The 27,086-nt window shown below is 53.1% G+C and overlaps 1 protein-coding gene across 1 annotated transcript in view; it reads right to left on the reverse strand.

Moving 5' to 3' along the window:
* Positions 1 to 1,519: 1,519 nt before the first annotated feature.
* FOXO6 (forkhead box O6) overlaps positions 1,520 to 27,086 on the reverse strand; it is a 96,463-nt gene continuing 70,896 nt past the window's right edge. Inside the window, exon 2 of the mRNA XM_006259454.4 lies at positions 1,520 to 8,912. Within this exon, the coding sequence (XP_006259516.1) occupies positions 7,500 to 8,912 (1,413 nt within the window). The 3' untranslated portion in view covers positions 1,520 to 7,499. The remainder of the gene's footprint in view (positions 8,913 to 27,086) is intronic.

The following is a 27,086-nucleotide window of genomic DNA, read 5'->3' on the forward strand; positions in this document are numbered from 1 at the left end:
CTGTGATATAGGCTATCAATTATCTGAAGTATCAGTAAAAGTTAAAAGTCAGTAAAAATAGTTATCAATAAAAATGTCAAGATAATGCAGGAAAAATATTTTTTTTCACTCTCTCGTACATGTTTCTAGCTTCTGTGATAGGTTTAATACATAATCCAGTTTTACAGACTGTTTTATGACTAGGGTGGTAAGTTTTAAAAAAAACAGACTGACACAAAGAGAAGATACAGTACCTCAACCACAAGCACTTGTGCTCCTGTCACACAGAGATCATGGAGTGAGGGTCCTGCTCTGCAGCCAGTTGGACCCGCTGAGCAGAATAGTGCTTTTGGGTCATGGAACCTACCCATGGCTCAGGAGCAGGTTTCACTGGATGCATTGCATAGTGACTTACATTGTTATTTTCTTATTTAAAAAAAATAGTCAAAAGCCCACTTTTCAAACACGGGCCCTGCATTTGGGAGCTCAATGCTGGTGTGGACATGCCATCGGCACGTGAAGGCACTCACTGTTGGAGCGTAAACGAGTCACCCAAGTGCAAATGTAGCCCCCAAAGGATGATTGTCTCACCTAGGCAAGGGCTTGCACAAGGCATCACTCACAGACCACCATTCAGAGTTGGGAGGTGGCAGAGAGGATGCAATTGCACATGGGAGCAGGAGGACCTTGGAGTTGGACAGCACTAGCTGAAAGAGAATGATGACAAGGGGGAAGGGCTTCTGGCATCAAAGGGCAGAAGAGACCTGGAATAGCAGGGGGGCTAGTGGTATTGAACTGCAGAAGGGGCACAGGGTGGAGGCAGCCTGAGGAGGACTGGCAGGAATATACTACAGTGGCGACTGCCTGGGTCACTGGGAATGGGCTGCATTCTCAATGAATGACTCCTGCTAACAGCGCAGCAATCACATGGAGACCCAGAGCCATTCACATGCGCAGCCACAACTACTCTGAACCATCTGCTTTCTCATGTCCTTGCATGGCTGTGGCACAGACAGCTGCTTTTTCCCCACAGAGGTACTAGTCCCCTCTCTACAAAACAAGTTATTCACTGAGTCTTCATGTTGCCCATGACCCTGGGTCCAGCCCAGCCCTAAAAGTGCGAGAGACTCTACTTTCCATCCCCAGTGCCTTGACTGGTAGGCCAGTGGCAGATCTGAGCATATTTGTTCTTGTCCCCTAGTGACCAGTTCTGAAGTTCTGCATCCTGGACCATCTCACAACGATGACAGCTGGGGAGGGAAATATCCCATCACCCCAGAAGGGCCATCCAAACTGATGGGCTTTTGCATCCCATGCTCTACTTCTGAACTCCACTTGGTCTTTCATCATCCCGTATGCCCAAGGGTCATAGAGGAACTTTTCATTGTCCATCTCTCTCTCTCTGATTCACCATTATTTCTGCCTTCTCCATCCATTCTCACACTCATGCATCAGCAAGCATATGTGTGCCCGTACATATCCACACATGCATGCAGACCCAGGCACATACCTGTACACACACACACTGAAGCCAGGCCTGTAATATTTAAAACAATTTTATTCATGAAAATATGCTGTACAATGCACTATACACAGTTCTTTACATTGCCACATACACAAACTCTAATAGCACAATCAAGAAGGTTACATCGCCTACAATATATGTGCGGTGAGAGATAACAGCCTGTCAGAAACCCTCCCCCCAAGTCTGTACAGTTATAAATATGAGGGAAAGAATGAACCAAAACATCTGTATAAAGCAAACTGCTGGAGCTGGTCACTCCAGAGCACCCTCCCTTCTCCGTAGAGCCTTCTCCTCTACCAGATCGCTCCTTGTCTGGGGTAGTGTCGGGGTCACTGCAGCCAGGGACCACCAGAAGCCAAGGGAGCTGATCTGAGAGACTAGGGTATGAAGTTCTAGGCAGAACAGCTGTACTTAGGCAGAGGGGGACAGACATGGCTTCCATCCTCACTGGAATGAGCTGGCAGGCTATGGTCTGGATGGCCATGACCAGAAGAGGAGCTTCCTACAAGGGAGGGGTTGTAGCCTGTGGTCTGGAAGTCATTTCCAGAGAGAGAATTTAAAATAAAACTTGAACATCAGCCGCAGATTTCTCCAACTCAAAGCAGTGAAAACTAAGACCCAACCTGCCCCTTCCCTGTGCTTCCCGCAATGTTAAAAGCCAAGCTCCTGGGGTCTACTATGTGGGGCTGCAGAACTGGTTCCTTGGCTCCAGGTATGCTACAACTATTGTTCAGACTAGATCCCATGTCCAGATAATGCCTCATGTGGGCAGAGAACTGCCATGTCCTCATCATGACAGAGAGCAGTGAACTAGTCCAGGCTAAGTATAGTTGTTCCCTCCTCTGGTCAGGCACAGCGTAGAAGACAGCATGGCCAGCTCATGACCTTCCCAGACCTGGTCTTCCCTGCAGTCAACATGAGGTAAAAGCATCTGGCCACTTTGGGCCCGGCCTGCATGGCTGCTTGGGGCAAGCCAAGAAGCACCTTATAACTGCCTGCTTATGAGGGTTGTTGGGAGACCCTTGCAAACTGATTGAGTCTGGGGAGCCTTGGCCAATGACTTGCAGCTCTGCCAAGGGGAGCAATTTTCCACCCCCAGGTACTGGGTGTAATCTGCAGACAGATGGCCTCAGACCATCCTGGAGAGCATGAGCCACAGAATTTGGGAAAGGCCAACCCAGAGATGGATTTTTGTTTCCAAAGTGACCCTTCATTTTTTCACCCTCCCCCCACCTGCATCCCTGATGCTATGGCACTCAACATCTCTTCTTTCCCCGTCCCTGAGCCGTCCTAGCCCCATGCACACAGGCCCTACCCTATCTTGCCTGCTGCACTCCCTTCCAATCTCCTGGGGCCACCTGTCTGTCCTGCCCTAGGTGTTGCAGAAGTCACCTCTAAACCATTGCTACATTTTGGCTTCCACTCCAGCTGGTCCCAGCCCTCTACCTAACATCATCTTCACACACCTGAAGCTGAACAGGTCCTTCCCTGGAGACTCAGGCATCACTGGGCTCTCTCAGGTGACCAAATGACCTGCCCAGCTCTCCACCCACTGCCCAGCCCCCCCTTGCACTGCACAATGACGGTATACACGACGCTTACCAACACGACTCCACCGCACACACAACAACCCCACGGTCACGAACCACAAAGACACCTTTGCAATAAGACGTGCCTGGGGGTGGATTCCCAGGTCAAACACACTGCGGGGCAGGGAAGGAGGACAGGATGAGTGGGGAGGAGCATGGCAGGCCTGGGAGGCACAGGAGAGGGGTCTTTTCTCTTACTACCGCCTCACCCCGCTGCTGATGCAGCTACCTCTCAGTGCTATAGGATGGCTCAGGACCAAGTGTGGCCAAGGGGCTCTCCAGACCTGCCAGGGGCTTCCGCGTTCCTCTTCCCCTTTACTCAAAGAGGAAAGTTTACTGCCAGGTGTAAGCTCAAATGTTCCCCTTACCCATCAGCAATGCACTCTAGGAAGTGTGTAGCAGGGGTAGAAAGCAGGGACAGCCAGTAACTAAGGTTTGGAGGGAGCAGGGGCTAGTCTAAGACGGATGAAGTCCCTGATGCTCAGCTCCAAGCATCCTAGTGAAACTGTACCAGCACAGGGCAGAGCCAGGCCACAGACCTAAGCCAGCTGAGTGTCAGGATGCCTGTTACACAGCAGCCAGATTCAGACAGATGGGTAGAGTTTACCTCCAGTATTTCGGATTCTCCCCATGCTGCCCCTCTCCTCCCCGCTCCCCTCCCCACCAGCAAAAGCAAAAATCAGAGTGTCCAAAAGGAACAGAGAACTTGAGGCAAAGCCAAGCTGGGCATGGACTGTGACAACCCATGCCACCTGCCCAGCCACCAAAGATGTATCCATCAATCTGCCTTCCTACAAAATAACCAGAGGCCCCAAGTGCCTGGCCAGTGTCAGCAGAGACCATAATGCTACCTGCAGGTGGCACATCTCTGAATGCCTCTGCCCTCTATTGTGCTGTTAGATGCATGTCTGGAAGATCACCTGTCTGGAAGAAACTAGATCCCTTCCCTTTTGCCCCAAGCATGGAAGGACAGTTAGGACACAGCCACACCCAAATGCTCACAGCACTTGTAAGGGGCCCCAGCCCTCAGTCTCCAGCATCATCATGGCAAGGAGGTCAGTCAAAGGTGCCAGGCACCTAGCTGACAGTCCTTGGCACCTCCACCCCACCCCCCGGGTGCATGGCAGGGTATTAAGTAACCACTTGTTGTTATTAATTTCTGTTTTTGACTAATCAAATGTGTCTGAAAACGAAATCTGAATGTATAAAATGAATGAATTAATTTTCTCAACAAAATAGTAACTTTTTTTAAAAAAAAGCATTTAAGAAAGATTATATATCATAGAATATATTAAATTCTGTACATGATCAAACAATGTAAACATAATTAATTAACCTTTAGTGTCTTTATAAATAGACTACGACTGCTATGTACCTGGAGCAAAGGTGATCAATGGTACATGGGGCTTCCTTGTGATTATCCACTGCAAACATGTTGGGCAGTTTGGGTACCAGATGGAACCTCACTGGGTAAGGGGGACAACTGGATATGCCCGCCCACAGGGTACTGCCTTTCCCCAGGCAAGAAGCAGCTGCCACGACTGGGACATGTTGCCTGGACCTTGATGCACATGAGATAATGCTGAGGGCAGGGAGAAGGGAATGGAAAAGGGATGGGACTGAAAAAAATAATCAGTTGGTAATGAATGAATTCTTTCTCTGTTCCTAGAGGAGCCCTGGGGACTCATGGAAAAGCCAGTGACATACATGAGAGAAAGAAGAGCGAGCTTCAGGGTGGAGAGGGGAGCCAATCCCCTAGGGAAGGCAGCCCTCCCCTGGCATCAGAGTCAGGACTCCAACCCACCTGTTGTACTCAGTTCCATGGATCTCTGTCTGTTCAGAACCAGGTAAGCCTGAATCTAGATCGCAAGCCTTGGAGCCCTGGACCAAAAGTGTCCTTTCCACACTGAAGGGGACACAGGCCCATGGGGAAGGATTCATCATAGCTACAGCCAGGCAGCCCCATGGAGTCAGGGAGTCCCTGGTCCCTAATGATGAGGCACTTTGCCACCTTGGCATCTAATGGTTATGGCTCTCCTGGGCTCTTTGGTGATCCGGCAGCCTCACCCAGCTTGTGCCAGGTTCAGTGTCAACTGGACTGGAAAACCCAAAGCAAACCTCAGTAGAGTTTGCAGGAGCTGGGCACCAGATCCAGGAACTCCATTTCATTTTGAAGCTCAGCACCAGAGCTAGGGCCACAGGGAACTGCATGGGGAAGCTCAGGCTGCAACACTTGGACCGGGTGTAAGTTTGACTCAGTATGGAGGCAGATGCTGCCTGCAGTGCTTAGACACGGCTCTGGGCAGGCTGGGCTCAGGCCTGCACTGGTCAGGAAGCTGGAAGTTCTGCACAGCTTTAATTTTATCACCAGCACCCTCAGTGGCCAGCTCCAGCAGTATTACTGCTGCTTTCCCCCCCCAGCTAAGACTTTATCAGGCTGGCTGGCCCCATTCAGAGTCCCCATTGGGCCCCAGCCCAGAAGCACTGGGCTGGCACCATTCTTGCTGAATGTGAGGAGGACCCTCCCCTCCCCATGAAAGCTGATCCCCTGCTTAGCATCCCTGTGCTCTTTGAACTGCTGTTGCCTACTGGGCCAGCTCAGCTGTCCTGTGCCTATGGCAGCATTTGCCCAGGTGCAAAGCAGTCCCTCCCTTGGGCTTACACTGTTAGAACCCAATATTTTACCTTGGGGGCTTCTGAGATTGGCGAGCACCTGCCTCTCTCTCTCACTCACTGCCATAGGCTGGCAGTCCCCAGGTTCAAGCTTTATGGCAACCTGCCCAGACCCAGCACAGTAACCCATGGGGCAGGAATGGTAACATAGGTTAAACTAATGTGGAAACCCAGGGGCACAATACTAAAGTGCAGGATGGCAGTAGAAACATTAGAACCCTAAGCCCCCTCCAAGGGGACATAGAGAAGCCGGAGACCCTGGAGCGGAGCTGCCCCAATTCTGGAGCCATTTCACATTGCAATCCAGACCCAAGTTTTGAAATGCTTCCAGAGCCAAGACCCCCTGAGCTAGTCCCACCTCCAGATCTCAACACTGTGGCTGGAGCAGACTCCTGATATGAACCCACAATGTCTGTGTCCATTCATTTACCCTGTCACCGGTCTGAGAGCAGAAGGCAGTTCTCAGCAGAGCTCTCCTCTAGCTGCTTTTCGAACCATATTATTATTCCATGGCAAGAGAGTGCATGAAATCAGATAAATAAGCCCCTATCTTTGACCTCCTCTCAGCCAGTCTGGAGTAGAGGGGCCAGGCTAGCAGAGCACCCAACACAGGGCCAGCTCCTAGCACAGTACAGTGGGCCCAAAGAACAGGTATTTGAGTGTGCAGCCATGGTAAAGCACCTGCTTTGCTTGTGCACACATGTGCATTATACAGGCAACTTGCCAGTTATTGGTGTTTTTCTTGCAGGCACCAAGGCTGAAAATGTGGCCATCCACAAAGTTGGCTGAGATCAGAAGCCAGAAGCCAACTTTGGAGCAGGCCCCATGTACGTGGGTGCTGCCAACATGTACCAGCTGCTAGATCTACACAGTTCACAGGCTTTCGCTTGCTCACCAGCTTGCCATCAGGTAACCAAACATGTTTTAAGCAGTACAAGGAAATCCATAATTTTTGTATGGACTTGGTGGGTGGAAGGGGCTGCAGACTGCAGCTGATTTAGTTGACACACAGCAAGGGGTCTTGCTAATGTGGTGAGCCTCCCTTGAGTAGAGGAGATCATTTTACTTGCAATTGGTACTTAAGTGTCTGAAGATGCTCAGATTAAAACAAGCCCTTCTAAAGGGGCGGGGGGTGGGGGGGTGGACCCGATTAAGGTACCCTGCTACAGGACACTACATCTACAGCAGGCTCCCCCACCCAGCACAAGGCTAGCAGATGTAAAGAGTAGGGGAAATCAAATCAAGTGGCAGCATACAGCAACGGGTGAGCCACCACTGTGGGCAATTTGGAAAGGTTATCCCAACAAATGGAAATCCCTTTGGACCCAGACACCCAGCCTGACTTGCTAAGGAACTTCACAAATGGCACAGTGAGCTAGGGAACCTGCCTAACCAGTCTGGATTGAATAAGGCTGCCCTTTGCACCCATGCCTGTCTGCTCTCTCTTATTTTTACAGCGTGAGGTCTAGAAGCTGGTATGGGAGTTGCAGCTCTCCAGCAGATTCTGGAGGTGGCTTGTCTGGAGCACCCAGCAGTACTGTACCTGGAAATGGATGGGGCTGTGTCCTATGCCTGTATTGATGTTTTACCTATGGTTTGTGTTTAGTGTTGATCTCAAGTTTAAACGGATGGCTCTAGCCTGTCTTAACAAATAAAGGCAGAAGAGAAAAGAAAAAAAAGTTTGTTTCAATGTTCCCCTTGTGACTGCTTGATGGAGAAAATCTGGGTGGGCATCACCCTGGCACCCAGCTCTGATTGGTGGGTTGAGGGGCGCTGGGCAATGAGGGCATGTTGAGACCATTCTGTGGTGGAAGAGCCGAGTCAAAGTTAAAGTCCATCTCATCACTGTCCATAAAGTCATTAAGAATAATGGACTCCACATCACACTCCAAGCTGCCATTGAACATGTCCAGGTCAAGGTCTGCTGGGAACCTGTCTTGGCCCAAAACCGGGGGGTGAATGGCCCCTTGGTAGGGGCCCTGTAGGGAATCCAGCAAGCTCACATGTGCCCCTTGGTTATTAGCGTAGGAATGGAGATGCCCATGATGGGGCATGGCTGCCATGCTGCATGTGTCACTAGGCAAGCTCATAAGGCTGACAGGATTAGGTAAGGCACTGTTGTTGACAGCAGGATGGTGACTGGCTGGTGACGGGTGATACAAAGTGTTGTTCTTCATTAGGGAGGCAGAATGGGCAGGGTAAGAGGCTAAGCCCTGATCCCCACCTCCACACATAAGGGCGTTCTGTCTGTGGCTGCGGGACTGCACCATGGTGCTGGCTTGAGACATGGGCAGGTCACCCTGGGCCATGCTCTCTTTGTGCGTGTAGGAGATAGAGGACAGCAGGTCCTGCAGTGAGGCATTCCTGTATGAGCTGACGGGTGAGAAGGTGGCTTGCTTGTTCTCCTGGATGGTCTGCATGGGCAGACGCCGCATCAAGTTCATGGCTGGCTGGCTATAGATAGTCCCACAGTATGTGTTGGTGGCAGCCCCCATGGTTGAGCACTTGGAGTTGAAGGTGAAGCTGGAGCTTCTCTGTCTGAGGGCTCCTGAGGGGAGCTGCTGGGAAGGGCTCATGCTGTAGTTGTCCTGCAGGTCATCCAGGAGGCTCTCCCCGAGCCCCTCATTCAGGTTAATGGTGCCAGTTAAGTCAGTCAGCCGGGGCAGCTCCACAGAGCACCTGGTATTCAGGGAGGGAGACATGGTGCTGGATGGACTGGGGTACATCAGTGGGGAGGATGGTGTCCCATCATCATCCTCCAGGTCATCTGGCTCATGGTTGGCCATAATCGGTGAGAGGCGCCCACTCATTGTGCTGGCCGAGGAATTGGCCCGCGTCCGGAAGTCGGCCCAGGCATCGTACTCATCACTGGCATGGGATGCAGGACTCTCGGACCACTTGGCCTGCTGGGAGGATGGGCTGTCTTCCCCACGCTCCTGCGTGGCCTGGAGTTGCTTCTTCTTGCTGGCTTTCCCTTTGATCCTCAGGAACTTGCTGTTGTTGTCCATGGACACTGCCCGCCGGCGAGGCGTCTTACCAGTCTTGCCCCCCTCAGGGTTCAGCATCCACCAGGAGCTCTTGCCAGTGCCCTCGTTCTGCACACGGATGAACCTGGTGTGCAAGGACAGGTTGTGCCGTATCGAGTTCTGCAGAGACAACAAAACACAGAGAACTCTGGGTCATTAGAAGGCACCAGTACCTTGGTCCCCTCATGGCCACACCTGCCACAGCTGAAGGAGAGCTTCCCTGGGCCGAGCACAGGCCTGGGCAGCAGCCATAGGGTAAGGCCACCTGTTTCCAAGTCCTGGTTCACTACAGAAGCAGTGTGCTCTCTCCAAGAAGCACTAGATTTAGCCAGACAGGGACTCCTCAAAGGCTCTGAGTGCCTTGGATAATGAACATCTCACTCCCTTAGGACAGGAGCATCATAAGGGCAAGCTGCTTGTTTCAGCCCTGCCAATGTGCCTCTGCCCTGGCCAGGTGAAATCATGGGGCAGTCAGCCTCCATCACTCATTTGGGGCTTGGCCTCTCTGCTATGGCTGCCAAAAAGGGGACTTGGGAGTGCCATGGGGAAAGTCTATAACATGGACATTGCACTGATACAACAACCCCCTGCACACAGGCCACTGGACAGACCCCATTCTCAGGCATGATGATGTTCTCTCTATGGGATAAGCCAGGAGTGGCTCCATGTGGAGACTGACACTAATGTCAGAAACAGCAACATGGGAGTAAGAATCAAGCCAAGCCCTGAGCACCTGATAATATGGACCACCCCCTTCCACCCTCCTCGCTGCCCGCTTTAACCCCCAGCTCCTACTAGCAGAGCCTGCCCTCCGATACCAGGAGCCTGCTGTCTGCCTTCCAAACATGGTCAGATGAAAGTGCAGCTCTGGCTTGCTGCTGCCAGGTACCTGGGAGTCCCATGTTGCCAATCCCCACCCTGACTCCCTCAAAAGCACTTCTTCCCTCTCCCTCCCCAACTCTGTTGGGTCCTTAATCCCCACTAACAACTCCCCCCTCTTCCCCCACCCCACATCAATCCATGCTCATGCTAGCCTCTGGACCATCCTTGCCCTGGAATCAGCCAGCTGGAATGGTCAGGGCACACCAGGTACAGCCAACCAATTGGGTTGGAGGCCTCTGCACTCCTTATCTAGGTGTCTGGTTCCCTGGTATATATAAAAAGCATGCATAAAATTGGCAGAAACTTCTGAACCAGTCCTGAATGGGAGCTGTGTTTGGTTGCACCCCCAGCAGTACTGTGACTCAGACACAGCTCCCTAGTCACTGACTTTTATTCCCTTTTGCACTGGCATTCACATCAGTCAACCAGTGTCATAGAAATATTTGTGGAAGAAGATGTAGGGTGACGCCCAGGTGAATATTTATTTGCATACCACAAAGGTTAAGTCAGCCATCTCAAAAGCTCTTTTGGCCTTGAGGAGCATCCATTCAAGAGCAGAAATAAGAGCAGGTGACTTTGGTGACTGCCCATACATTGCCAATAGCAATTCACAAGCAGCTAGGATGGCCTGTAGTTCCATCAGTTGTCCAGCCAGCAACTTCAAGCAGCTGGCCCAGTCAAAGCAGGTCAGAGCCTGGCTCTGGGTAATTCATAAGCAACAAACAGGGCAGGAATATCTCCACACCTCACCTCCCTGGCTCAGGGGCCTCTCACACTTCTTTGCAGCATTTTTTCCGTCCCAGGCAAATGCTGCTACTGTACTACCTTGTGACAGCTCAATGGTCACTGATGCATGGCACATGCATACTGGATCTGATCTGGATTGTGGGTCTGGGACCAACCTCTACTGCAAAGACATACTGCAAAACTGTGTTACTGAGGGCAAGTTTCTGCCACATCCCTCCTCCTCCAGCCCCCAACTCCTGTCCTGCCAGCTGCTCCGTACCTGACCCGAAGATGTGAGGAGGAAAGCTGAATGTGCGCAGGAGTCAGCACAACAGAACCTAACCCTTTGCTTTTCCTCCACTCCTTTGAATTCAGGAGCTAGGGTGGTTATGTGGAAAGTCCCTGCTTACAAACAAGAGCCACTTCAGATCCCTGAGTGCCTCACAATTGTGGCTTCGCACAGAAGTTGGGCCGGTTCAGCACCAGACACCCAGGAAGAAAATGCACATGTCCTCCCAACCCACCCAGGAATATGCGACAAAGCCTGTCCCAGCTGCACACTGCTGGCACTGCCGGCACCCACTGCCATTTGAGGGATTTTTGACACCAGAGAAAGCAAGTTTAAATGTTGCAAATGGAGCGACAGGAGGAAGCCGTGCCTTCCAACTCGTACCACTGCTTTGATGCTAATGCCGAGCGAAACAGCAGGAATTCGATCCAAGACAAACGAGAGACATGGTGAACAGGAGTCTGTGACCCGTGGATTATTCCTCGGAGTCCTGGGGAATTTTCCCATGGAATTCCCAGTGGGGCTCCGTGCAGCAGATTAGCCCTGCTGACAATAGCAAGCATCACTTGTGATGATACTGAAGAAACCCTGGCTACCCGGCAGCAAAGGGGTGAGTTCTCTTCCTCATACCCCCATGCACCAGGACCTACTAGCAGTGTGCTCTGCCCTCTCATAAGTGTCCTCTGCCCCCTCTCAGCCTTGGGCGCCCCTTCAGAGATTCTGCAGAGCAGAAAAGGCTGGTGAACGAGCAGAAGTAGCAGGGGTGGGGACGCCTGTGGCTGCAGAACTGACTTGCCGAATGATCTTGGGAAAGTTGCTTTCATGCTGTGTGCCTCAGTTTCTCTGGTTGTCAGCAATGCTTCCCTGTCATAAGGTTTGGAGCCCCCCAAAAACGTGAGAAGGTGAGAGCCAAGGGCAAGGCCCAGGAGTGGGGTAAGATACTCCTAATTCTTCATGTCGGGAGGCCATGGCTGCAGCATCAAGTGACTTGCCAAGGGACCTGTAGCTGCCTGAGTAGGCAGCTAGCTGGGGCTAGGAGTCACAACAGCAGGGTGCCAGTCTTAGCTGAGGGGGCTGTGGTGAGGGGAGCTTCAGGTGAAAAGGTAAGGGTTTAGCCGCACTAGAGGAGGCAAAAAGTGGACAGGGAAGAAGTTGCTGAGGTGCCGGGGAGAAAGTTTGGTGCCTTTGCCAGCATACAGTGGAATACTAATGAAGAGGCGAGTGAGTTACAGGCCTCATATATCATATTATGTAATGGCTTACTTCTCTGCACTTCATTTATTTGGAGATTGCTCCCAGCCTGGCTCCTCGCCAGCAGCCACCAAATCCAAGTCTACAGAAATCAATCTCGCGCTGACTGATTAAGCCGTGTTTAGAACTAATTGCTCCTTCGTGTGTGGGGAGAATAAATTACGGGCTTTAATTTCACATCTTTAAAATGCAACTGCAGGTACAGGCTGGCCATTAACCCCTTCCTGGGCTGCCCTCAGCACAGAACAGGGTGAGGACTCAGTCCCATCCCTGCCAGGTTGGGTTGGGAGGGGGGCAGAGGGGTGGCTTTGCTGTCCCATTCCCAACAGGGGGGCTTTGGAGTCCAGGCAGTTCTGGGCTGTGGCAGCACAAGGTTATTTGCCCGTGGAGGCAGCACCTGGCACTGAAAGGGGGCTGATGAGGAGCCAGCACTGGCCCTTTGCCCCCTCCGATCTGCTGGCTGTAAACAGAAAGGCTTGTCATCATCCCCAGGCAGGGCTGGCTGCCAGCTGCAGCAGGGAGGCAATCAAGGCACAAGCAGCCCCTCGGATGCACTCCCCAGCCCAGTCCATAAAACCCAGAGGAACAGTGGTTGTGTCCCTATCTCCACATTGTACCAGCTGCTCCCTGGCTCTTGGTCTGAGTCCAGGGCTCTCCACTTCTCCCACTCTGCCCTACACTCTTGGGACCCCCCTTTTCTGTAGCCTTGCCCCTCCTTCCTCTCTACACCTGCCCTCTCTCACCTTCCTCTGTACACACATCACCCCCTGCAGCTCCCCACTCCAGCCCTAGTTTTGATCCCCCACACAAAGCCATGGAGGACACTTGATAGTCCATCCCAGTACATGCATGTGTAACCAAGGGCAAGCAGAGCCCAGGGTGCAGAGGGGAGCCAGCTGGTCTGGAAGTCAGTGATACAGGGCCTGAGGGTAGGTCCTGTAGTTGGCCTTTTGTAGTTGTGACAGCAGGGACTGGCTGTTTCATGCTGAAACCTGGTAGAGGAAAGGCTGCGGAGACTTCAACATGCACTCACTGGTGGACATCCTGAGCTTGACTGAGGACAGCGGGGGGCAGGTTCCCCATGCCACAGCTGGGACTCAGAGTTGCCTTGGGGTGACGACCCTATTAGGGAGAGGGGGTACGCAAACTCCTTCTGCCAAGAGCTGGGTGTGAAGCTGCTTGCAGATGGGTGGAGCACCAGAAAGGGGAGGGACAGGGTGGGAGCAGGCACTAGATGGCACTAAGGGGAGGCAAGGGTGCTCCTTATTGCTCACAGAAAGACAACTGCTGGGCAGTATGTCACTTCACGCCCATCCTCCCTAGCCCTGTCCCCCCACTCCCAGCCCCCAGTTGGTGAACACAGGCATTCCCCCTTCCAGTGACCTCGGTTGCTAAGCACTTCTGATGCCTGTCATGCACTCTGGTCCAAGGCATACTCAGAGCCATGGGCACTGCCAGCCACCAAGGACCTGGGCTTCAGTCCAGTTCTAAATGTGACAGACACCACCTCCCCCAGCACCCGGGTTATGCAGTAACCGCCCCTTCCCAGCAGGGCTCACAGGCACCTGTATCCATGCCAGGATGGATGAATACCCTGCCACAGTGCCTGAGACGTGCCCAGGGGCAGCTGCAGCCTCCTGCCTGGCCCCTGCTCCTGTCACATCTATTCGGCTCTGCAGGTGATTTTTGTACTGCTGTTGAAAGCTCAGGCTTCTTGCTGCCAATGCCTCCTGGGGCACTTTAGTCGTCCAGAAAGGCAGCCAAACAGCAAGCTCTCCAACCACAGAGAAGGCTTGGCAAGCCATGCACAAAATGCAGGGTATAGGACTGGCCACTCTTCACACTACAGCCACAATGGATATCCAGTGGAGAGTGAGATGCCGTGGTATCTGAGGAAGAAGGGGAAGCAGAGCGCCATTCAGATCTGAAGCCTTGTCCCTAGGAAGGACCGTGCGCAAGCAGCTCTGCTGCCAATGCCAGCCCTGAGCCATCTCTGCCACTGGGACTAGCCCTGGGAGTCCCAGCAGAGATAGGCTGCCAGTAGCCTCAGTCATTTGCTTGACCCTGCTTAGGACAGTCTAATCTATACTAGTTCCAGTGCCACAGACCCAGCTGCCTTGGGGATCTCAGCTGCCATAAGCAATGGTGTACAGAGTCTGCACAGACCTCTGGTGAGGGTACAGCTCCTATAAAAGGGTGGAAATACTGCACACAGCTGCATAACACCCACTGATTAGGTTGTAGGAGCCTAGGGGCAGGACATCCTCAGATCACCAGGCAGGAACTGCCTGGGTAATAATTACCCAGTCCAGGGATATTGATGTCTCACGCAGAAACCTGCTGTAGCCTAGGCAATACCAGGGCATAAAGCCCCAGCAAGGGCCACTAAGTGAGCCCAGAAATACTGATCTGCCAGTCTCAGAGGGGGAGTAAGACCAGTGGTCCTGGTTCTAGTGGGGTGGGGGCAGTTGCTATGCAGATGCTTGTCCAAGAAGAGTGACACTATGCAGATTGCAGATAGCTCTCAGGCTACAAGACACGGCAACCACTCCTGCTCTCAACTAGATCCATCCCAGCATCCTTGAACAGGGCTGCAGGCTCTATGATCTGTACTCCCACCCACCCAGGCTGAAGTGTTGTGTCAGGACCGAGGCATGCCAGGGCAGGGGATGGGAGAGCAGCTGGGTGGTGGTTACAGAGCCATGCTGTAAGGCATCAGGGCCTCCTCCAGGAGAGGTGATGGAGGATGTGTGGGATCCCTGTGGGCTGTCCCATTGCTCTGACACTGAAGGCTTGGCAGGTGCTGTGATGTGCCATGGCACTGCCAGGGAGTAGTCCCTTGTACTGTTTGCTGAGCTCTGCAGGAGTGCATGCTTGTCCCTGCCTGCTGGCCTAGCTCCCTCCCCAGAGCAGCTGCCCGTCTCAGTCTCCCCAGTGCCCACCAGGCCAGACACACACAACCCCCCTGCCCCTGCCCCTGGCCCTTCCCCAGGGCTCCTGTGCTTTGGCCTCCAAGCCACCCAGACAGACACTTCCAGATGCTAATCCCCAAAGATGTTCCCAGGATGGATTAGATGCGGCAACTCCATTCCGCCTGCTCATTGCCCCTCCACCCCCGTTCCTGGCTAGACCTGGCCAGCTGGACTCCTCTGTTGCTTGTTCTAGCCAGCTGGTCAGCTGCAGTGACAGCTGTAGTACCAGGGCATCAAGCTGACAATGCAGAGAGCTGGAAGCACTTACATTATGCACCACTGCAGAACTGCCCAAGAGAGGGGTGCTGGGCTGGGGCCTTTGCAGGGGATAAATGTGCCCCTGAAGACCTTCTACCCAGCACTGCTCTTTGGCTTTTCCAAGGGACTTTCCATACTTGAACACTCCCTCCAGCATCACATGGGAATCTCTGACACTTAAGAACCTTTCTTCTGGGCACCCTTTCCCCAGCCTATGACGTACAGCTTCATCCTGGCAGCATGGACTGAAATATCCCCTCCCCTCTCCCAGAGAGCACCATGCCACAGCCACCCCTACTGCCAACCTCTGCAAGGCACAAGCCACAGTTACCTTCCAGCAGCTATACCATGGTGAAGGGGACAGAGAAAGGGACATGGGCAAAGCCAGGTGGTTTCCAGGCAGTTACTGCTTTAACCAAGGGACACTTGCCTCAGGCAAGCTCTAGTACCTTAAGCCAGTGTGCAAGCTCCATTGACATCCAGGGGCTGGGAATGGCCTGTCACTGGTGAGAGTGCCCTGGCCAGCACAGGCTGGGCCCCAGCAGCTGCAGCCAGAGCTTGTGGGCAAAGCTGCTTGGCAGCCTCCATCCTGGCATGTCAAACTGTGATCATCTAGCTCCAGGCTGGCCATGTAGTCCTGTGAGGTGCTAGGTATTGGCTCCAACCAAGATCCTTGGGAGCAGCTGAAGACAGAGCTTCATTCCCTAGATGCAACAGGCTGAGCAGGGCTGCCCCACCCGTTGTGCCAGGGACTGATTCAGAAAAGGGTCCTGGGACTGTGCAGCCTGCATTGGGAGATACCTACTTACCTGGCAAGCCTCCAGCACTCCCTGTGTCATGGGCATGAAGGCCTGGGCCTGTAGATGGGTGAACAATGCTGTTCTAGCCTCATGACTCATTGTACTCAAGCTCCTCTTTAAACCACTGTGATAGCTTCCCAGTTCTAAAAAGGTTAAGTAAGGCCAGTGCTCCAGGGCACACACAAGGCAAAGGGAATTTGTCTTCCCCAAGGGTCTGGCACTGGGGAGGATGGGAAAGCTGGGCAGAAGCCTCCCTGTGGGGGGAGGCAGGGGGGAGGGAATGCCTGGCTCATGCTGGGGGCTAGGCTGCCAGCCAAGAAGGGAACTTAGCCAGACCAGTCACGGAGAGGTAACACCAAGGCCAGATGGAAACGTTCCTGCACTGAGATTCCCCTGCAGTATTAATAACTGAGCTGTAGTGTCAAATACCGTCCCAGCTGCCCACTTCTGCTGAGCATTTCCAACCCGCTGCCTTTCTCCTTTTTTAGGCAATTCCAACAAGTTGGAAATCACTCCCTTCTGAGAACTTGGCACCCAAAGCCACGCTGGACTTGGTAACGGGGCTGGCCTGGGGTTCTGCAGCTGGGCCAGCATGCGTGTGGGGATGAGAGTGGGGCTGGATGCTGCAGACTCCCTTTTTTGAAGCAGTGGGACCAGGCTCTATGCGGGTGGAGAGAGACTGTAGCTCATCGGCCATTGCAGGCAGGGAGGCTGATGCTTCTTGCTTCAGAGAAGGTTCATTAAGAGCAAAGAGCAGCAGTAATTAATTCTCACCGAGCCCTGGCTGAGGCGAGCTGTGGAGTCAGATCCGCCAGTGTCCAGCACTCTGCTTCATTAGCACCCTGATGCGCTTTGCTTGCTGCATCTGTGTAGGCACTGGTGGCAGGGCAGAGAGGCTGGGCAGGGAGAGCGTGTGTGGGGGCGGGAATGGGGAGCTTAATTAGCAGAGTGAAATGAGGCAGTTTGCTTCCTGCAGCAGCAGCCTTGGGGTCAGATGCTCAGCCCCAGAGCCAGTGCTTTGAAGCGGCGGTCCTCTTCTTTTGCAAGCAGCTCCAACCAGCCCCCCAAACCCAGGACTGAGAAAGAGGCCTCTCCTGGGTCCTGACCTTGGCTCTCAGAGCTGAAAGTCCTAGGTGATGGCTGCTGTGAGGCTCCCCTCCCATTCAGCTGCTCTAGATGCAGCTTGGTATCTGGATGGTCATAGCTGTAACCTCTCCAGGATACAAGACCCCAAAGCCCAGGGAAATCCTTATGATACTGAGGCAGTCCTGCCTGCCTGCCTGCAAGCACTCGCCTGGCACAGCCCACCCCAAAGCTGCTGGAATTGCATGCCAAGGTCCCCCATTTAGCCAGTCTGCAGCATCTTTGTTAGCCTATGCTGTGGTGCCAGTCAAATCCCATTTGCACTGTAGCTACCCACGGCCAGTGACCTCAGCTTGCAGGATCAAGGACAGAACCACTCCACCTCGGCAGTACAACCTCTTCCTCAGGGTTTGGTCCCAGGTCACCTGGCCAGAGCCAGAGGATGGGGTCAGTGTGTGCCCAGGGGCTGTACTCTTGGCATAGGACAACAGGGAAGTGGTTCCATAACAAACTGGGCACCTTGCCCTTTGCTCTATTGCCCACGAGAATTTTACTGCCTGTAGGACAGTGTCAAAGGGATTGGCCAGGTCATTCCTGATCAATCGCATGTTATCACCTCCTGCAAATGAGTGCAGTGATAGAAGTCCAGATGCTTCTCCCCACTGTGCCTTAAAGCCAGCTCCGGAGAGTGCCCTGGGCTCACTCTGAGCCCATTTGGAGCAGGTACCACACTCACCCATCAACCTGGAGCAGAAAGAAACAGGTCTGCTCTCTGGGGAGTCAAATGGTGCTGTGGGGCAGAGGGGAGGTTGCAGAGACTGTAGTTTGTTTGGCACCCGTCTGTCTATGTGTCCATCCATTCATCCAGGCACTGGTCTGACTGAGCTCCTCTACGGACTCTGGCTGGCTCAACAGCTTAAGTAGGTTGTTTCCTTCTATCAGGGCCCCAGTCATTCACCGGCTTGTTTGAAACACACTGGGCATTCTCAGTCCAGTTCTGAATGAGCCCATCTCCCCATCCCAGAAACCATCAGATGGCCCCACTAGCCCTCTTACTGGACTTCCCCGGTGAGCTGTGCAGAGATGAAGCCTGAATACAGAAATCCTCTGGCCCCAGTCTGAGTGAGGCACAGCATGTATGGAGCTTGCAGGGCTAGTGCCAGGGCTAGTGCCATGGCTAAGCCTCTCCAGGCTGCTGGCCCAGCCCCTCACCACTGCTCCCTTGCTTCCAAAGGGGATTTCTGCTATAAAACACAAAGGATCCTGAGTCCCGTTAGCCTTGGGCCTGACAAGTCATCTTCACACTGGCCATTCTAGGGAAGGGCATAGGGCACAGGCACATCTTTGCCCTCACTTCACTGCCCTCTACTTCATGGGTTCTGGGACTGAAGTCAAAGACACCAAGTCCTGGCTGCAGGAAAGGAGTACATTTACATGCACATGAATATTTCAGCATGGAGACATGTCTGTCTGAATTATCTGGGACTTCTGAGACAGCCTGGGTACAGCAGGGCAGGGGGACAGTGCAGCACCTGCAGACCCATCAACATATATCTACCCACAACCACATGAGCCTCCGTTGATCAGAGGAAGCTTAAGAGCCAGTGGCTGTGGTTAACCTCATATTCATTCACTGCAGCTGGGCACTCAGGAGGTGGGGGAAGGGAGACAAGATATGGTCAAGATACTGCCTCAGCCAAGGCACTAGTTGTCCATCTGACCCCAGCATTGATCTCAGCCTGGGGGGGAGGGTATAAGATTAATGTGTGTACAAGTGCATCATTGTATGTCAGGGCTGAGGGCACTGACTTGGCTGCATGTGTGAGGGGTATGCAGATCTCTTGCTGAGTTGGCCAGAGCTTGGCACTTACTGAGCCCTTGGCACTTGCGAAACTCTTCATGCACTCCAGCTAATTCACAATTCCAGCCCTCGGCAAGGGGGCTAACACCCCACAGCCTCCCAAAGAGGAAGTTTCTTGCTCAAGGCCACGCAGCAGCTCAGTGGTGAAAGTGGGATGAGGGATGAGTAGCTCCTGTGAGCCATCCTTTACCCCACGCTGCCTTTTCCACAGCAAAGACCTGCTGGTGCTACAGGTGTTGCAAACACAAGCCACATCCAAGTGATAAAATACACAGGAGGAGGAACATTAACAGCTCCCCTCCCAGACAGCTTCAGTTACCCCAGCAGCCTTTCCCACTACCACCATCCTTTTCCAATAATACTCTTCTCCCCCTTTAATGACTGACAAGCTCCAGATGTTGGATGGTATAGCATGGCTGTCTTCCCAAGGCCTGAATGGTAGCCTGCATGGGGGTTCCTGTGGGGACAGATGTGCGTAAAGTGACCATGACAAAGGAAGCACTCCAAGGCCAGACCTTCAAAGCTTTTGCCATGCAAAGCCCCACGGCTGCCCAAGAGCATAGAAGCAAAATTATGATGTGCAACTCAGCTGACCTAGAAACCCAGCTCAGAGGGCTCAACCCTGCACTACTCGCATTGCTGGGAGGACGCTGCAGGATCAATGCAGCTGACTTTTCAGCATGGAGCCAAAACAAAGTCAAGAGCAGGTAACTAGAGCTCCAAAAGCAGCCTGTAGTCTTTGGCTGGGCACCTCAGCAAGACTACAAGCTTTGCACGGGTGGCAAAGCAGAAGGCAAGCCTTTCTGTGGCTAAAAATAATGCTAGGGATCTAATAGGGGTGCTCTTCTCTCTGTCAGCACCCAGATGAACCTCAGCAATATATGAGGGTACATTGCTGAGGGAGGCACCACATTTCAGATGCAAAATGGAGCAACATTGCTCACCCAGGCAATCCCTGCAGACCATGGGGCAATGTTTGCAGAAGCTGGGGGCTAATCCTTATATTCTGAACCAAAAGAGTGCCTCCCCAAAGCTCGCTCCCTGCAGCTCCTGTGGGACATGGTGTAGTTCTGTACTTCCTGTCCTAAACAAGCTTTTCTGCTGCCAGGTGCTGTTCACCAGCTGCCTTGCTCCCCCTACGCAGTGGGTCTGCAGTGGAGCAGGAGCTGCCGTTGTGTGATCAGACACAGCAGCTGTGTGCATGTACATGCTGGGTCCCTGGGAGAACTCTGGATTTGACTAGGAGAGTCCCTGGTTGTCAGCAAAGCAGACACAAGTCAGAATGAGGCGAAGGAGCCAGGAAAGCCAGCTGCCCTCAGAGCCTGCATAGATGGGGCCATAACAGGCAGATGGCAAGCAGGGAACACATTACTGTGGGTGTGGGAATAGAGGGGTTTCTCAGCACAGCAGAACCCCCCCCCCCGCCTCTCCCCCCCAACCAACCTCACCCTGAGCTCTGCTCCATAGATCCTGCACGGGCTGAAGGAAATACTCCCAGAGTGGGAAGGCAGCTGTGCGCTGGGTGCACAGGCAGTCCCAGCATCAGAAGACGTGCTGCCAGGGAGACAGCTCCCATCCCCCCAGGAGCTGTTCTCCAAGGAGCCTCATTGTCAAGGGAAACAGCCAGTGTGAAATTGGTCTGATTAGCAATTAGTCCCATTGTAAAAGGATTAGCCGGACCCCATTGTTTTGATGAGTGACTTGACTATCAATTTGCATCTGGAAGGCGCTGTGCTGGGTACATTTGCTCAGTGTCCTTTTGACCGGACAGACACTGTCTGCTGAGGTGCTGCCTGGCAGCTTGGGCTGGCATCCTGGACAGGGGCAACATGCAGAGGAGGCAGGGCCAGACAGCTAGGGACACAGTCGGGGTGAAAATGTCAGCGCAGAATGTTCTCCTGCTGCACTGCTTGTCCATCTCTCCTGCACTCCCTTCCTCCATCAGCCTGTGCACTGGTCAGTTAACATAGGAGCTGTCTGGCAATGGTGCTGAGCTCCTATTTTCTCCTTCAGATCTGTGGGTCTGGACACTTATTAAGTTGCTTGATCTCAAACTTCATTTCAGGGCCGCTTAACTCAGCCCTGTCTCTACAGCCACACCAAGCACTGGGATCAGCTCAAGTCAGACAAGCCAGTGAGACTATGCACGCGGCGGGTAATGAAAATTTTCCCCAGAGCCCTCAGCCCCTAGGGCTCAGGCATGCCCTCCGGAGCAGCTCCTATTGCCTGTTCATCACATGGAGTTGCATCCACAGGCCATAGCAATTGCTAGTGAAATGGTGATGGGGTCAGAACCAGTGACCTCCCCTGCCTCCTGATGCCCTGCCTGCTCCATCACAGACAGGCTTCAGGAGCCTAAGGTTTGGGGACTCAGCCACTCCCAGATGTCAGAGCCAGGGTGGATGGGATACCCTGCCCTTCTCCTTTTGCACTTCAGAATGAAAAGCACCAGTGACAGGAGGCCCTGTTCAGGCACGATCCAGACCGCACAATCCTAATGTAGATCTAAGCTCCCTGAAGTGCCAGAGCAAAGTGAACCAGCCCCTATTCTGGCAGCCGCTAGACATAATGGGGGGAGGAGGGGGGCTGAGGAGGCAGGGCCTGCGCCTCCAAGCAGGAATGAGGGGGAAGGCAGGTCCCACCCTGCTGCAGAGGCCTCCCCCATTCCTCCTCCGCTCATTCCTGTCTCCCTGCCCTGAGAAGCCAAACAAACAGCTTCCTGGTTGAGAGCTGAGAGCCGGGCTGCACACAGCAGGGCTCCCTGCTCCCTGTCACGTGTTTGTCCTGAGATGAACTGGTATGAGGCAGCTGCTGATTTAGACAAATGGGCCCCCTGCTCTCCTTCCTTGTGCTCAGGCCCGGAGGGGGTCAGTTTTCTCAGGCAGGAAAGTGTAGGCTATGGCAGCAGACGTGTGCATGCAGGGTCTGCCCTGCTATACAGTGGGCTTTGGAGAAAGTGACCCCTCCTGCACACACAGCTCAGGGCGAGCACAGTGGAATGGTTGCCTGGCTTACCTGCACACCACTGGTCTCTGGGCCCACCCATGAGCTGGGCAGGACCCTCCAGAAAAGTGGTCCCACATATGCTTCCCTTCCCCAGCGTGCCCACCAGCCAAGCACTCACTGGCTCAGAGAGGATGACTGGGAAATAGGTGGGGGAGTTGGGAGGGTGGGGAGGGAGAGGGAGATCACTGAGCAGGTGCTCTGCATAATCGTAATGGTTAAAGGTGACGGTGATAGGCAAGTGGGTGCATAGGAACATGGGTGCGCGGTGCAATTTTGTAACAGGAATGAGAATGGTGTAACTTTAAAGGTGTGTTTTGGATTGTCAAGCGAACCACAGCTGTCACAAGACAGGTTGGCAGTGGTACAGCTTTATATATATATATATATATATATATATATATATATATATATATATATATACACATATATACACACACACACACACACACACACATGCATATATATATATTTTCTTTCTTTCTATGTGTGTGTGTGTATACGTGCATATATACACACACACACACACACACACACACACACATGCATATATATATATTTTCTTTCTATGTGTGTGTGTATACATGCATATATATTTTTTCTTTCTTCCTTTCTTTTTGCAAAAAAAAGAAGAAGAAAAGCTGTTGGCTCCTGTTTGCTCAGCTGCTAGGGTTCAGCTTTTCTAATTTCAATCCACCTTGGGTGGTAGTGACCACACTGCTCTCCCACCTACACACTGCCCATTGCCCTGCCTGAAAGTAGCTGGTGGGTCCCAAACCTGATTGGTGTCAGAAAGAGGAGGTCAGTTCATTGCTGGTGAGGTTTGCAGATACCCAGCCAAGCAAGAATGGGGACCATTGTTTCTACAGAGGAATATATATGGCCTAGTCAGGATGGCCTCCCTGGACCAGCATGTGGTTCAACCCAGCCAAGCACAAGGCTACGCAGCTATGGACAAGGAACAGGGTCATTCTCTGAACTGGACTTAGGGGTCAAAATAGAGAACTGACCCACCACAAATTCCTACTGCAATGCTGTAGTTATGAGGGTAAACATGATCCCTGGGTATACAAACAAAGAAAATGTGTGTAGTTGTGGAAGGTGGCATCCCCTCCTTGCACAATGCTCAGGAAACCATTACTGGATGCTGCACCTAGTTCTGGGGTATACATTTCACAAAGGATGTGGGCAAGGCAAAAAGCTTTGCCACGTTCTAGGTCTGTAACACCTGTCTTATGGTGTCAGACTATGCAGCTCAATTTATTCCAGTTCAGCCAAGTGGTTGGAGCCCACAGTGTGGGGAGACAAGCTTGCTCTGTTGTAGTGTCCATGTTGTGGATAAAGAAGGGCTTTGCCCTCTAAGGCTATCCACCTAATACCTTCCCCTTGCACTAAATTCACTACAAACTGAAGGAAAATGCCTTGACCATCAAAAGCTGCCAAGAGGCAGCTGCTGGATAATGGACCTGCCTTCGGCCCAGGGCCTGCTCAGAGCTGCTCCTCTCTCCCTCCTGCCCCGTACCCCATGGACTTCTAAGAAGTGGAGGAGAAGGAGGTGACTCTAGGCATGTCTGTGCTCCAGAGACCGAGTGTAGCTTTAACCTTTTATGAAAAGTGTGCCACAAATGTAACTGCATCCCCTTGCTGTTCTATAGGCTGTGTCCCTGCCTTTCACGATCACATTCGGGGGACAAATGGGTTTTTATCTACCCTGGACACTGCCATGCCCCACAGGTGAAAAGCACGGCTAGAACCAGGATCCACAGCACCAGCACCAACCACTGCGACTGAAGGAGAAACTCCTCTGCCCCAGTGCCTTAGCAAGCTGCTATCCTTTGAGGGAGTCCAGCCACTGGAGGGAGCCCCCATCATGGCCAGCCTGAGGCCTCATTACAGAGCTGTCTTGTGGTCTGAAGTCAGACTTCTCTCCAGCCGGGGAAGCACAGGTGAGTGCTCTGGGGCAGCCCCGTGGGAGCGAGTTGTCATGGAGAGAGCATCAAGACTCCAGTCCTTGCAAACATTATCCGGCCTTAGTTGTCGATCTTGCCATTGGCTTCTTTTTGCATAGCCAATGTTTTGAGTTCCTCCATAGAGGAGAGGTCAGGGATTGGGCTCAGGGGAGGGTGGGGAGCTAGGCAGGTGTTAGCGTGGTAGGGCTCAAAGCTGCAGGGCTCAATGCCGCGGGCTGGCCTGGTTTGTCCCGTCACAGGCCTCAGCCATCTAGGCTGCTCTTGGCTCACAATGCCCTTCACAGCTCCCTTATCTACAGAGGCTGATTCCTGTTGAGAGCTTCGGGCCAGGCCCGGGAATCTCTGACAGTTCACAGCATTTGTGAAGGGCACCTCCTGCTAGACCCCCAGGTCAGAGGCTCACACTGCCTCCAGGGCTCCCTGCCGTCTGCCAAGTGAGTAGCAGCAGGGTGAGTGCATGGGATTCAGCGCCTGCTGCAGCCTTCCAAGAGCTCTGTTATTTATCTTGGCACGGGGAGCCCTGGACGTGCTCAGAGAGGGGCCTCTTATGTCGCAGAAAGCCCTGATCCTCCTGGGTCGACTCCTCTTTCAGACAGCAGCCATCCAAGTGGCCTGGCCAGTCGTGTGGGACCTACCAGGCTCTGCACATCAGGCCCAGCTGCTGGTCGTGCCAGCTAATGAGCCCCTTCCCCAGCTAAGCCGCTTGTACACTTATACCAGTTAACAAGAGGAAGCAGTGACAGTCCACTAATGAGACTCGTCATCGGAGAGCACAGCCGGGCACTCGCTGACGGGATAATAATGCGCGTGGCTCCGGGGGTTAATTGCTGTTTATTTACTTTTCACACACAAAGACTGTAGGTGTTGGAGGAAATATTCCAACTGCCTGAGCCACAGCCAAGGAGCCAGCATGGTGCCCTGCCCTGATGGAGAGCCAGCCAGGCCAGAGGAGGGTCAGATGATACCCAGCCAAGCAGCACGATGCCGGGCTACTGATATCGGAGGACAGAGATGTTGCTCTTGACCCTGCGGGAGTCTGGCTCTCCCCTAGCCAAGGGGCTAACTAATATAGCCACATCCCCACCCCACACCTAAGAGGCAGTACATACCAACCCCCCCTCACACATCCCCCCAGCACTCACTGGCAACATCTCCAAGCAATTTGGGGGGCAGGATATTAGTTATAGCTACCCATCTCCAACATGCCCATCATGATGGCCTCTGGGCATCATCCTCACGACACTGTCAGCATAAACCACTGGCTTAGATGCAGTTATGCCCCTCCTCCCAAGGTGAAAGGACAAGGGAAATGGGAGACATAATTGGATATTAGCATTATTTGCATTACAGTAATGCCTAGAGTTTCCACTGAAACAAGTGCCCTGCTGCGCTAGATGCTGTACAGAGTTCTAGCACTGCTAATGATGGTGTTTCCTATTTCTACAGTGCCTTTGACAGCCTTGCCAAGGTGTGAAACATGCCTAGAGCTCAAGGGAAGCACAGATGGCAACAAGTAGACTGAGAGAAGAGAGATGCTGCAGATAGATAACCACTAAAATGCAGCTTTCTCTGGGTAGAGAAATACCATTGCTCAACAGTTCACAGCAACTCTATAGCACAGTCCAGAAAAGGGAATGAAGACAGGTCCTATCCCTAGTAGTAACTTCCAGGGAACTGAATGTGGGCAGAATGTGGCCAGGCCACCAGTTCCCACTACAACCTTGCAACACTCTGAGGGGTTGTCTATGAGGGCTCAGACCATCCTCTCCTTATTCCTGCTTTGAGTTCAGGGCTTGAAAAAAGCTTCAGTAGAATTAGCTGAGCTTCAGCTGGGCTCAATGTAATGCCCACAGCTCAGCCTGGGCTGGTCCTAAAGATTGCTGAGTCTAAACCAAGGACCCAATACTGTTCCCTTCTCCATGGGCATGGCCTGCCCCATACTCATTGAAGAGCCCAAGAATCTGGGCACTGCCATATAGCCAAAGCAAGCACTGCACCCTGAGCACAGATGAGGACATTCATTGCTGACCCCAAGGGCCATACAGCCCCAGTCCTTCCCCTTTGGGGATCACATGAAACCCTGGCATTCAGGGTAGGCCCAGTGGGATGGAAAGCAACTTAAATCTCCAGATATAGCTGCACCCTGTAAAGAAGGAGGGGACAGATGTCCCAGTCTGGCAAGTTAGAGCAGGAATCCACCACCCAGAGCAGGGCGAGAACCCAAGCTTCAGCCTGGGCCCAACAGCGCAGTAGGAAAATGCCTCTTCCCATCTGGGCACTTGTTCAATATGCCCCTGTTGCCCTCTTCCCAGGCAGGGTATCAAGTAAGATTGTGTTAGTGCTTGTCATGTGGCAGCAACACCTTGCAGGTCTCAAGCACAACACCAAGCCCTGTCATGCCAGGTGCGACTCAGCCACATAGGGATCGAGTCTGATGCAAGAAGCATTGCAAGGGCCTGGGAGAATCTCATCATCACCCCCAACCCTCCTCCCTGGCTCCTCATCTAGCTTTGCCAAGTGGCTGGGACCCTGAGCCCAGAAGTGGGGAATACTTGGAACCAACCTGCTGGAGCAGCTGCTGTCAGGCAGGAAGGGTCTGAAGTAAGGGAGGGTTCAGGGAACGCCCATGGCATTCACACATCATCAGGCTCCTAGCCCAGACCCCATAGGCAAGCCCTGCAGCAAACTGCCCCTGAGTCCCCATGGACACAATTCAGGCTGGGCAGAGATTGGCTTGCTAGGTGGTATCACGCCAGCTCTGCTGAGCAGTGGAGGGGCAAGGAGCCATGCAGAGCCAGCCTGGTGCTGGACCTGGGCAGAGCAAGGCAGGCCCCTCATAGCATGGGGTGCTGCCCCCCTCTAGCTGTGCCCCCTTCCCCAGCCCTGCCCCTGAGCACGCTACGTAACTCTGCAGGGGCTTTAGGAAAAGAAGCATCTGGTGTCTGGTGAGGACTATGGTAGGGGAGGGACTGTTTGTCCACCAGGCAGCTCCTGCTGCCGTGTAGCCTGGGGCAAAGGCCTTCTGGGATCTATGTCTGACTCTGCTGCTAACACACTCTTGACCTAGGCGCAGTCCCTTGTCCTGCTGCACCTCGGTTTCCATCTGTATACAGGAGGGATAATACTAACTGCCCCACCCCAGTAGGTGCTAAGGCTATTACTGTCTCTCCCTGGCCCCGCTGCTGGGCTGATAGGAGGT

This window comes from Alligator mississippiensis, chromosome 6 (assembly GCF_030867095.1).
Source record: "Alligator mississippiensis isolate rAllMis1 chromosome 6, rAllMis1, whole genome shotgun sequence".
In the NCBI taxonomy this organism is placed as follows: Eukaryota; Metazoa; Chordata; order Crocodylia; family Alligatoridae; genus Alligator; species Alligator mississippiensis.